This window comes from Geotrypetes seraphini, chromosome 1 (assembly GCF_902459505.1).
Source record: "Geotrypetes seraphini chromosome 1, aGeoSer1.1, whole genome shotgun sequence".
Classification (NCBI taxonomy): Eukaryota; Metazoa; Chordata; class Amphibia; order Gymnophiona; family Dermophiidae; genus Geotrypetes; species Geotrypetes seraphini.
This window is the reverse complement of record NC_047084.1, coordinates 452,624,342-452,637,091: the sequence shown is the minus strand read 5'-3', so window position 1 is coordinate 452,637,091 and position 12,750 is coordinate 452,624,342. Positions and strand designations below refer to the sequence as shown.

Sequence of the window (12,750 nt, the reverse complement as noted above, 5' to 3'; positions counted from 1 at the left end):
CAGGGAGGATTTCTTTTGGAAGCAGAATACAATAATTTCTATAAAATTCCTGTTTATAATCTCCTCCCAAAAATACATAAGGATTTAAAGAACCCCCCAGGCCATTCCGTAGTCTCAGCTCCAAGAGAGTTTAAGTACAGTAAAATCTTTATTAAGGGATACGACACACTTTCTGCAGTTGCTCCAGCAATTGGAGGTATTCAGTGGAGAAGTAACCTACCTGGTAACAATGGATGTCTCCTTCCTGTATACGTTGATTCCTCAGTGTGAAGCATTAACGGTGCTGGAAGAGATCCTGGATCAAAGACCTTGACCCCATGTGGCACCTACCCCATTTTTAGCTAAACTGAGTGCATTGGCAATGACACAAAATTATTTTCTGTTTGAAGGGACATTTTTTTTCAACAATGCTCAGGAGTAGCAATGGAAGCGTCATTCGCCCCATCAGTGGCCAACCTGTTTATGTCTCAGTACAAGAATACATGGGTATACAATTTCTCATTCATGTAGGTAGTTGGGTCAGGTTTATCAATATTTTTATGCTTATGGAAAGGTACTCTAGATGACCTCCAAGTCTTTGTCTTGTACCTCAATTCTTGCCACACGCACATTAATTTGGAAGTACACTACAGTCCTTCAAAAATCATTTTTTTAGATGTGCTAGTAGAACTTAAGAAAACATACTTTGAGACATCAGTATATTCTAAAACAGCAGATAGAAATTCCTTTTTCGCAGTTTTTGCGTTATTGGCACCTCTGCAGTACAAATCAAACTTTTTTTTTTTTTTTTTTTAATTCAGTTGAATTACAGCAGAAATTGATTGTTCGTGGCTACCCAGGAGGTATAGTAAAAAAAGGCATGCACAAGAGCATTTTCAATCTGAGGGAGACTCTATTTCAATATAAGAAGCTTGGCAAGAAAAGAATATGTTGCCATTTGTTATGAAATATACTACATTATCTACTCAGGTGCAACGTATGATATGTCCTTTCTTTCCTATATTGAAAGAGCATCCTTGTTTGGAAGATTGCACTCTGGTTTTGTTTTTTTCATTTCAGCGTAATAGCAATCTGAGTGATGTTCTCAGCCCAAATGTTTTAGTGGCTGATGAAGTGACAGAGGTAGATGTAATCCCAGGACACTGTTCTTTGTGGCCGCTAATAATGGAGGCATCTATGTTTGAGCATCAGAGTACTCATGACAGTTATGTGTTAAAACATCATACTACTTGTAGATCGAGTTAAGTGGTTTATGTTATCCAATGCCCCTACCCGCTGGAATATATTAGCTAGACAACGAGAACCTTTAAAACTCGCCTACAAGAGCATCGGTCCTGTTTGCACACTGGAAGGATAGAGGGAACTGCTGGTGGTCCACTGCCAACAGTCACAACTTGATTTCAATTCCCTGAGAAATGGAAGCAGTCTATTAGAAAAGGGAACTGACATCGGTTTCTATGGCAACGAGAGCAACAATGGATTTACTTCCTTAATACAGTGACGCCTAATGGGCTGAACACCCAGTTGAATGGCCTATTAAGATCAAAGCGACTGGTAAAACTACATGCAACCAGTTCTGATTGGCTGATGTCTGGACAGTGGGAAGTGCGTTTGGATAAAAGAGAGTCTCTGTATCATCTGTTCCTTTGGCACCATTATGAAACTTTGAATCGCAGTGAGTACAGGCTCGGTAGCGTACTGAATGTAGAAATAAACTCCTTGGCACAGCCAGTTCGCCAAAACGGGGATTTCCCTGTTGGGGATTATGAGCTGTGGCTATACTGGAGGACTCCCTGCATGAAGCTTAGACGGCATTGCAGCCCCAGTGAATTGGCAGTGCAGTGGACTGGTAGTGAGAGCGGACAGCAGCCGTGAAAGAAGTGGAGTCCGAAAGCGCAGTTCTACATTAATCAGTATGGTAATCACTGCTGATATTTCAACTCTTTTGTATTTGGAAACGGTGGTCTTGACATCAGCCACAGAGAACTTGTGGCTTACTAGTTGATGCTGAATCAGTAAGGACATTGTTTGAAAATGTCAGGTGTTTAAAGAAACTGGGAAATGTTTTGAGAACTGTTTATAGTGGAGTTTTTTTTGACCCATAAAGATCAACTGAGGTATTTTTTCTCTACTTTTTTTCTTGTTCTTTGCTTTTCCTATGTCCTGGTTGAAGTCATAGTTTTATTATATTATCTGTAGAAAGGGGCCCTGTTTCCATACAATTGAGCCACAGCACATTCTTATTATTTAGTCTGGTTTTGTGAAAGTGCTTCTCAACTTTTATTGTGGCAGTTTAATTTAATTTTATTTCTTATATACCGCTATACCGTGAGGTTCAAAGCGGTTTACAATAAAGATGCATTAAAGATACAATAAAATAAAAATAAATAAAGATAGGTACTTGGAAGTTCTCTAACTGTCCCGAAGGCTCACAATCTAACTAAAGTACCTGGGAAAACAATTATTAAAAAAAATAAAAATAAAAATCACCTATTATTATACTGTTGCCCAATTTGCCAGCTTTCCTAATCTCTGAAAACATTTCTTCATCTGTCTGTTCTTTCTGTCCCAGGGGACGGTAGTATAACCCTACATTTATATTCCTTCCCTTCACACATGGAATTTCTATCCATATGGATTCCACACTGCTGTGTTGTGCAGAATGTTTATTTTGTTTGATTCATTTCCCTCTAACATATAGCGCAACCCCCCTCCAATTTGATCTACTCTATCATTGTGATATAATTTGTACCCAGGAGACAAGTGTCCCATTGATTGTCCTCCTTCCACCAGGTCTCTGGGTGACAGGTCAAAAGCGCGCGATGACAAAGGTGCGCCGACAACCCAGCGCAGACAACCGAGCGCAAGGTGGAAGCGCGCCGAAGAAAAACAGTATTTTAAAGGGCTCCGACGGGGTGTGTGTGTGGGGAACCCCCCCCACTTTACTTAACAGAGATTGTGCCGGCATTGTGGGGGGTTTGTAACCCCCCACATTATACTGAAAACTTCACTTTTTCCCTAAAAAAGAGGGAAAAAGTTAAGTTTCCAGTAAATGAGGGGGGTTACAACCCCCCAAACCTCTCCCAACGCCGGCCAATCTCTATTAAGTGGGGGGGTTGCCCACCAACACCCCCCATCGGAGCCCCTTAAAATACTGTTTTTCTTCGGCGCGCTTCCGCCTTGCGCTCAGTTGTCTGCGCTGGGTTGTCATTGCGCCTTTGTCGTCACGCGCTTTTGACTATGAACCTGTCTCTGAGATGCCTATTATATCTACCTCTATAGTTTGCCCATGGGGGTTGCTTTTTTCCTTTGTATTGTTTGATATATTATATCTACCTCATCATACTCTAACTCTCCTACTTTATTTTTTAGACTTTTAGCATTTGTATGCAGACACTTCAAATTGTGTTTTTTCCTTGTATCTACAGACTGCTGAGAAGATGACAGGGATAACTTCACATCTTTACTCTGCTTCCCTCTTAAGCACTCTTGGCTTACTTACACAGAGCTAGAGACATAGGAGCCAACTTTTCAGAATGATCAGGAATGTTCAGCCCAATTCAAATTATCCTTCCTTGAACAAAGCACCTACAGAGTGGCACCTAGGCCAGCGATTCCACAGTCTTTGTTGGCAATAACCTTGTAAACCAAGGCATTTCTTCAGACTAAAAGTTGAGTTTGATAGCAACATCTGTTCTTAGCCAATGACATAAGCACCTGGTGCTCCTCTTCTCACTGGTGCTCTATAATTTATTTTTCAACAGGGATATCTCTTATTGGGCAAACATGAGACTAAGCCAAAGACCAGCTTCTAAGGCCTCATGCCCCTTTCTTTGTGGTCTCGAAAACTGATCTGATACTGGCCCAAAGACTCTGTTGAATAAGAGAGTTGTGTGATGTTCTGGCTGAGGTTTGGAGGGGTGAGAGTGTCCCAGTTCATCACCCCTCCTTCCCGTGCAGAGTTCTAAGCCAATGCCTTTCCTTTCTTTTTTTTACAGCTGGCTCTGGAGAAGATGAAGTTGCATGTCATGCAGACTCAATTGGCAGGAAGATTAAACACACATAGGCTCTTCTTCATGGTGAGCACCATTCCTTGTCCACATTGTTTTAGGCTTGTGACCATCTTTCTTGTGTAAATTTTCTTGTGCACACACAGTCACACCTACCAATTATTCAGGCCTCTCTGAGTACTCCAAGAAGAAAAGGTTTAGCCAATGCATTTTTTTTTCTAAGTCAGTGCCAAGGTGCTGCAAGGAATTTTAACCTTCCAGAGCCTCACTTGGGCCCTTGTGAAGAGAATTCCAGTGAGTCAGGGCCTAGGGATTGACTGAGGGATCCACATACAGTAGGTCTTCTCAACTGTTCCCCTCCCCCCCCCCATTCCCTGCCAGCCATTAAATTAGTGGCACAATTTTTGAAGGGGCTTGAGTTCAAAGTGAGAGTGCCAAGGCCCCTTGTGGCTACACCATTAACAAGGATAGCCCACACAAGAAGAGAGTGTGCTTTCAGATCCAACCGTCCTTAGATCTCCAGAGATGGTATCTAAACATTTCATGACATTCTCTGTTTCTTTTTTTTTGTCAGAAATCTACAGAACAGAGTGAGAGAAGTGTGTTTTTCCATCCAAGCTCTACTACAGTGTCGACCTTGCCAGTGGTGCATGCATCGCTAACCAATCAGGATGGCATCTTGGAGAGTTTCTGTTCAGTGCGGAGACACCTGTGGGGCTGTCATCATGGGTCCAGTCTACTCCCAGGTTCATAACCCCTCTCCTTTCCATGACTCTGAGCAACACATTTTAGGTATATGCAAGCAACCAAAATGCAGGACCAGACATGTAGCTGTGATTTACCTAGTGAGACACAATGCCGACTTATACTGAAGTCAGAGCCTGGAAGAGCTAGTCCTAGAGATGCTGTTGGGTGGTCTTGGACTATTTTGCTGACTTGTCTTTTCCTTACTGATAGATATGGATCATAGTGTTGAATATTACAAAGTGAATAATGTGAGACCACCATTTACCTATGCCTCACTAATCAGTTGGGTAAGTTTATTTATGTCATCATATAATTTTTATGAATTTTAGAACTGGCGTTTATAGATATAAGATTCCCAAAATAACTACTGGGTGAAATTTAAACAAAAAAGTCCCCCAAAACTATAACAAACCAAACCAAAAAGGGGGGCTATAAACAGTGAAAACCTTTTCAACCAAGAAGGTGCTCAGAACCAAAGGATGGTAAGAAAATCACCTAACCGGGGATAAACCCCTGCAAGTGCTTTCAAAAGTCTATCATTGTACCAACCTTAATCAGTAGAAAGGTACTAAATTATATTTAAATGATTCTTTGATTTGAAAGTGTCCATTGCTTAAAAAACTGAATAAGTAAAAATGCAAACGTGTTAAATAACTTAACTTGACAATGAAGCAGTTAGGAAGTGGTCTCGCTCCAGCGGGTCCTGACGTATTTCGCCAGTGGCTTCCTCAGAGAACCCCCTCATGCTGGCTGTACAGATGAGTGAAACTCCTTCCTGACTCTTCCCCCATGCTCACTACACCTTTCTACCAATTAAGGTTGGTGCATTGATAGACTTTTGAAAGCACTTACAGGGGTGATTTTCTTACCATCCTTTGGTTCTGAGCACCTTCTCGGTTGAAAAGGTTTTCACTGTTTATAGCCCCCTTTTTTGGTTTGGTTTAGTTATAGATATAAAACATAGTTCAAATAAATATTGCATAACAACAGTTCAAATAAAATCCAAAATAAATTAAAACAAATACATAACATTCATTTAAACATGACACTAACCCCCTCTTCTATTAAACTGCACTAGGCAGGATCCTAAGAAAGTCCCTGATTGCCCATTGTTTTGCCCAATCAGGGACTTCCTTAGGCTTTTCCCTAAGGAAGTCCCTGATTGGCTGAGGTGCCTCAGGCCCCTCCCCATACATCATAAGATGCACCGGGGAGGGGCCTAAGGCCTGCATTGCATAGAGAGCGGCCAGCAGAGGAGCAGAAGGGACTGAGCACCCCTCCTGCTCCTGACTTAAAGGTATGGGGGTTGCAACGGGGGGGGGGGGCTGACCCAATCGAACGGTGAGGGAGGAGGATGCCGACAGCAGGAGGGAGTGGGCATCCCTCCTGCCGTATTCATGCAGGGGAGCATGTGGTGTCGCAGTCTGTCTTTCTTTCTTTCTCTCTCCTTGGCCGCTGTCTGTCTGTCTTCTTTTTTTCTTTGTCTCTCTCTTTGGCCGCTGTCTGTCTGTCTGTCTGGCCCCCTGTCTGTTTGTCATTCTTTTTTTCTGTGTCTCTCCCTGGCCCCTTGATTTTCTGTCTGTCTCTCTCCCTGGCCCCCTGCCTGCCTATCTCACTCTGTTGCGCCATACCTGCCTGTCTCTCCATGGCCCCCTTCTGTCTCCCCCCCCAAGCAAAGCGAGATTGCTGCCTGCCCCCCAGCATCCCACCAAAGCAGCCCCCTTTCCCTCTCCCCCTCCATTTCCCTGTGCAGCAGTAGCAGAATTTTTACCTGAATGGGACACCTCGCAACACCCGCATGACACCCTCCTGCCGTTGCTCTATTGCCAGCTATCAGGAGACAAACCGCAGCTCAAAGCGCTACACGCGCAGCAAGCTGCCGCACGCACCACAAATGGAATATGGCTACGGAAGCACACATCACGGCGGCAGAGATCACGGCTTCATATGTGCACATGCGCGCTTAGGGTTTTATTATAGAGGATAGAGCACTGGTCTCCAACTCAAACCCTTTGCAGGGCCACATTTTGGATTTGTAGGTACTTGGAGGGCCGCAGAAAAAAATAGTTAATGTCTTATTAAAGAAATGACAATTTTGAATGAGGTACAACTCTTTATAGTTTATAAATCTTTCCTTTAACAGTTAAAGGAAAGATTTATAAACTATAAAGTTTTACCTCATGCAAAACTTTCATTTTTTTAAAGACATTAACTATTTTTTCTGCGGCTCTCCAAGTACCCTATTTTTTCTGCGGCCCTCACAGTTAAAGTTTAACATCTTTCCTTTCTCAGAACTGACACATTTCAATCACTATATCTATATATATATAAAATCGGAGGTGTGTATGTGTGTGTGTATGTGACGCGATCACGCAAAAACGGCTTGACCGATTTGAACGAAACTTGGTATGCAGATCCCTCACTACCTGGGATGATATGTTCTGGGGGTATCGCGGCCCACCTGCACACATGAGCGGAGCTACAAACATAAAATCAGATTTCACCCATTCATGTCAATGGAAAAAATGTAAAAAGCTGCCATTCTCACAGTAATTCCAACTACCTGGCGTGATATGTTCTGGGGGTCTTGCGGCCCACCTGCACACGTGGGCGGAGCTACAAACAGAACTTCAGATTTCACCCATTCATGTCAATGGAAAAAAAGTAAAAAGCTGCCATTCTCACAGTAATTCAAAAACGGCTTGACCGATTTGAACGAAACGTGATATGCTGATCCCTCACTACCTGGGGTGATATGTTCTGGGGGTCTCGCGGCCCACCTGCACACGTGGGCGGAGCTACAAACAGAACATCAGATTTCAACCATTCATGTCAATGGAAAAAATGTAAAAAGCTGCCATTCTCACAGTAATTCAAAAACGGCTTGACCGATTTGAACGAACCTTGGTATGCAGATCCCTCCCTACCTGGGGTGATATGTTCTGGGGGTCTCGCGGCCCACCTGCACATGTGGGCGGAGCTACAAACAGAAAATCAGATTTCACTCATTCATGTCAATGGAAAAAATGTAAAAAGCTGCCTTCCCCCCACAGTAATTCCAACTACCTGGGGTGATATGTTCTGGGGGTCTCACGGCCCACCTGCACACGTGGGCGGAGCTACAAACATAACATCAGATTTCACCCATTCATGTCAATGGAAAAAAAATAAAAAGCTGCCATTCTCTCAGTAATTCAAAAACTGCTTGACCGCTTTGAACTAAACTTGGTATGCAGATCCCTCACTACCTGGGGTGATATGTTCTGGGTGTCTCGCGGCCCACCTACACACGTGGGCGGAGCTACAAACAGAAAATCATATTTCACCCATTCATGTCAATGCAAAAAATGTAAACAGCTGCCATTCTCACAGTACATCAAAAACGGCTTGACCGATTTGAACGAAACTTGGTATGCAGATCCCTCACTACCTGGGGTGATATGTTCTGGGGGTCTCTCGGCCCACAACTCTATGTTGCTTGCTCAAGGGTGGGTTCCCCCATCAATTTATATGTTCTTGCTCCTGGAGGTGAAACTAAAAACTTTTGTTTAAAATCACGTTTTGCGTTAGTTGTATTGTATTCATTTTGTCAAATATTTCATATTATTATTTGCATATTGTACTTTTTATTAAGCTGTAAAACAATAATTTCATTCACCACTATAAAGTATCTTTATTTGAATCCATTTACAGTGTTATTGCTATAATTAAATACCCGTGCAACGCCGGGTCATCAGCTAGTTGAAAATAAAATCATTTTCCCTACCTTTGTTGTCTGGTGACTTTATTTTTCTGTGCTTTTAACTGTTTTTCCAGGGCCTTCTTGTCCATTGACTGTTTTTCTCTCTGTCTTCACGTTCTGCTTTGCATCCATCTTTGACATTAATTTAACATTCAATTTTTTCCATTTTTCTGCTTTCTTCTCAAAATCTATATTTCCATGTCTTCCCTTCCCTTCCTATCTCTCTCTCCTTCCCTCTCTATTTCCATGGTCTGACTGACATCTGTATCCTTCCCTCCTTCCCCCCCAGTGTAACATTTCTCTTTCCCATCCTCCTTTCTGCCCCCTGCAGTCCATCTCCCTTCCCTTCCTCCTTTGTGGCCCCCCTCCCAGTCCAACATTTCTTCCTCCTTTCCACCAGTCCAACATTTTTTTTTCTCTCTTCCTCTTGCATGCTTCTCCTCTGGTCCTCCTTCTCTCATCCAAACAACATCTCTCTCTCCCTCCATAAGTCCAACTTTTCACTCTCTGCCCTCTCTCCCTTCCCCAGTGTAACATTTCTCCTTCCCATCTTTCTATCCTCCCCATCCATCTTGCCCTCTCCATGAGTCCAACATTTTCTGCCTCCTGCACGCTTTCTCTCTCTGTCCTTGCCTATTCCCTCAGTGGCATCCCTCCTTCCCACCCCCCAACCCAACATGCTCTCTCCCCATGCACCATCTCACCCTCCCCTCCAGTGTGTAGCACCTTTCCTTTCCCTCCCTTTCTGCCAGGTCTGGCAGATACGCGAAAGCAGGAGTCCCGGCATACGCAACGGCAGCAGGAAGTTGCAGGTCAGTTGATGCTGGCGCCTCTCTTCCTGCCCAGAGTGCGAGATTGGATACAAGACCGAAGCCGCAAAATAACACCCGGGGGGGGTCCGCAAGTTTGAGACCACTGATATAGAGTTTAGCAGGATAAAGGGTATTCTGGGGGTTGAGAACCACAGTCCACATCCCAGTTTAGTTTTCATGATTTCTACAATGAATATGCATGAGATTGATTTGCATATACAGTTTCCATTTATGCAAATAGACCTCATTCATATTCATTGTGGAACTCTAGAAAGCCCGCAGTCCCGCAGTGGGCATCCCTCTTGCCAACTTCTATTAAGACATTTTAATAAAAACATATAATTTGCTTAAGGTTCTCAATGCAGCAGCAGTGAAGTCACTCAGGGTGTGGGAGCGTGCTCCACCCTTCCCCCTCGACTTTGCACCGTCAGGTTTTGCTTGATCTGTTAACTTCTACTCTCCAACTCCCGACTTGGACCGGGAGCAGCAGCAGAGGCAGAACGGGAGCAGTACAGAAAGCACTCAGGGTGTGGGAGCGTGCTCCACCCCTCCCCCTCGACTTTGCACCGTCGGGTTTTGCTTGATCTGTTAACTTCTACTCTCCACCTCCTGACTTGGACCGGGAGCAGCAGCAGAGGCAGAGTGGGAGCAGTGCAGAAGGCACTCAGAGTATGGGAGCGTGCTCCACCCCTCTCCCTCAACCTTGCACTGTTGGGTTTTGCTTGATCTGTTAATTACTATTCTCCACCTCCCGACTTGGACCAGGAGCAGCAGTAGAGGCAGAGCGGGAGCAGTGCAGAAGGCACTCAGGGTGTGGGAGCGTGCTCCACCCCTCCCCCGCGACTTTGCACCATCGGGTTTCGCTTGATCTGTTAATTACTACTCTCCACCTCCCGACTTGGACCGGCAGCAGAAGCAGAGGCAGAGCAGGAGCAGTGCAGAAGGCACTCAGGGTATGGGAGCGTACTCCACCCCTCCCCCTTGACTTTGTACCGTCGGGTTTTGCTCAACTGCTACTCTCAACCACAGCTTTCATTTCCAACTGTTACGCCCAACCACAGTTTTCACTCCCAACATATACTCACACACCACTAAGGCTCTCTACAGCATCTAAAGTAATTTTTACTCCTACCCATCCAGGTACAACAGAAGAAGAACAACTTTCTCACAGTCAACTACTCGTCCCCACTACCCCCCCCCCCTCTAAAATGAAGCTAATCCCACAAACACACACCCTGGCCTCCCTACTGATAATCCTCCTCATTACCAGTTGGAAAGCAGTAGCAAACAACTTACCAGCCCCACCCACATGCTCCACTGCAAATAAAATCCAACACCACAACAGGAGAACCTCAACAGTTAGAAGTTCAAACCACCAACCAGCGCTCAACATCCCATCACCTTAGCCTGGAGAAGAAGACCACTTCCCAAGATCAAACCTAAACCTCCTCCTAAAACACTCATCTACCCTGAAACGACTCACAATTTCCAAACAGATATCACCACACTAACATGTGCCTACTTAAACATCAGAGCCTTAGGACCTAAAACAGAACACATAAAAAACTGGATAAAAACTGAAAACCTAGACTACCTTTTCCTCACAGAAACCTGGTTAACCTCAGATGCAGATCCCAGAATAACAGAAGTTTGCCCTCAGGGATACAAAATAACAGTGACCTGCAGAGAGAAAAAAAGAGGAGGATGACTAGCAATCTTAATCAAGGACTCCCTAACTCTAAATATACTCGAAAAAACATCCACCCCACAAATAGACTTCCTTGCCTATCATCTCTCAAGCACTACTCTAAAAAACTCACTAAACTGCATGCTCTGCTACATAACACCAGGAAACTGGACCACAGTAAGACCTGAATTTGAAAACTTCATATACCAAAACTCATTAACAGCAGAATACAACCTCATCCTAGGAGACCTAAACATACACCTTGAAGACCAAGCATCCATACCAGCAGAAAACTGCCTATCATTTCTCAATGCCTTATCCTTCCAAATCCTAAACCCACAAACTACACATGAAAAAGGACACCAACTTGACATCGCAGCCTTCATGACCCATCAACCATCCTCCCCAGAAATTCAAACACCTAATGGAACTTGGTCCCCATCCCTCTGGTCAGACCATTACACATACACATTCAACATCAACTGGACCAAGAACAAAACCATACCTAAACCCAAAAAAATAACTTACACTTCACGCAAATACATCGACCCCCCCAAATTCTAGACAAAAATAGATGAAACAATCCAGGACTATGACCCCAAGGACTTCATCTCACAGTGGAACAATCTGACTACCAACATCCTTGATGAACTAGCCCCACTACAAACCAAAACTAGAATCAGCAAAAGATCAGATCAATGGTTTGATAATGAACTACTCCTACTTAAAAGACAATACAGATGACTAGAAAGAAAATGGAGAAAAACTAATCTAGATCACATGAAAACCGCCTGGAAAAAAAACTAAAACAATACAAAATACTACTAAAGGACAAGAGAAAAACACATTACACTAATCTAATAGGCACAGAAACCCAAGATACCAAAAAACTATTCCAAATATTAAAAGGCCTAACAGACACCAAATCCTCCATGACCACTAACAATACCCCACCCCCTCAGCCACCCTCTTAGCAGAACACTTCAAGAACAAAATTACAAATGCCAGAGCCACCCTCAATTGTACCCCATCCCACCTAAAAGAATTCACAATTCTTCCCACAGATAAAGAATCAACTGCAGCTGACAGAACATGGTCTCAATTCCCCAACATACAATGGTCTGAATTCAATAAACTCTACAAAAAGTACAGCCACGCATCCTGTGACCTTAACCACTGCCCTCATATCTCCTTACAACCTTCAGCACAAAATTCCGTACTCTACTTCTGCAATGGATACAAACCATGCTCACTGATGGCCTTTTCCCAACTGACCTCAGCGAAATAATCATCACCCCAATCCAAAAAGATCCAAAAGGACCAACAGACCAACCATCCAACTACAGACCCATTGCCTCAATACCTCTATATGTCAAACTGACAGAAGGACTAGTAGCCAAACACCTCAACAACTATCTAGATCAGTGATTCCCAACCCTGTCCTGGAGGAACACCAGGCCAATCGGGTTTTCAGGCTAGCCCTAATGAATATGCATGAGAGAGATTTGCATATGATGGAAGTGATAGGCATGCAAATTTGCTTCATGCATATTCATTAGGGCTAGCCTGAAAACCCAATTGGCCTGGTGTTCCTCCAGGACAGGGTTGGGAACCACTGATCTAGATGACCATAATATACTTCACCCCACGCAATCTGGCTTCAGATCCAACTTCAGCACAGAGACATTACTAGGCTCCCTTATTGACACAGCCAGACAACACCTCAGCACAGGAAAAAAATGCTTCTCATAC

At 43.8% G+C, this 12,750-nt stretch overlaps 1 protein-coding gene across 1 annotated transcript in view; it reads left to right on the top strand.

The window, feature by feature from the left end:
- Nucleotides 1-12,750, top strand: part of FOXP3 (forkhead box P3) — a 52,674-nt gene that overhangs the window by 28,104 nt on the left and 11,820 nt on the right. The window contains exons 6-8 of the mRNA XM_033961566.1: nucleotides 3,999-4,079; nucleotides 4,585-4,756; nucleotides 4,968-5,044. Of these exons, the coding sequence (XP_033817457.1) occupies nucleotides 3,999-4,079; nucleotides 4,585-4,756; nucleotides 4,968-5,044 (330 nt within the window). The remainder of the gene's footprint in view (nucleotides 1-3,998; nucleotides 4,080-4,584; nucleotides 4,757-4,967; nucleotides 5,045-12,750) is intronic.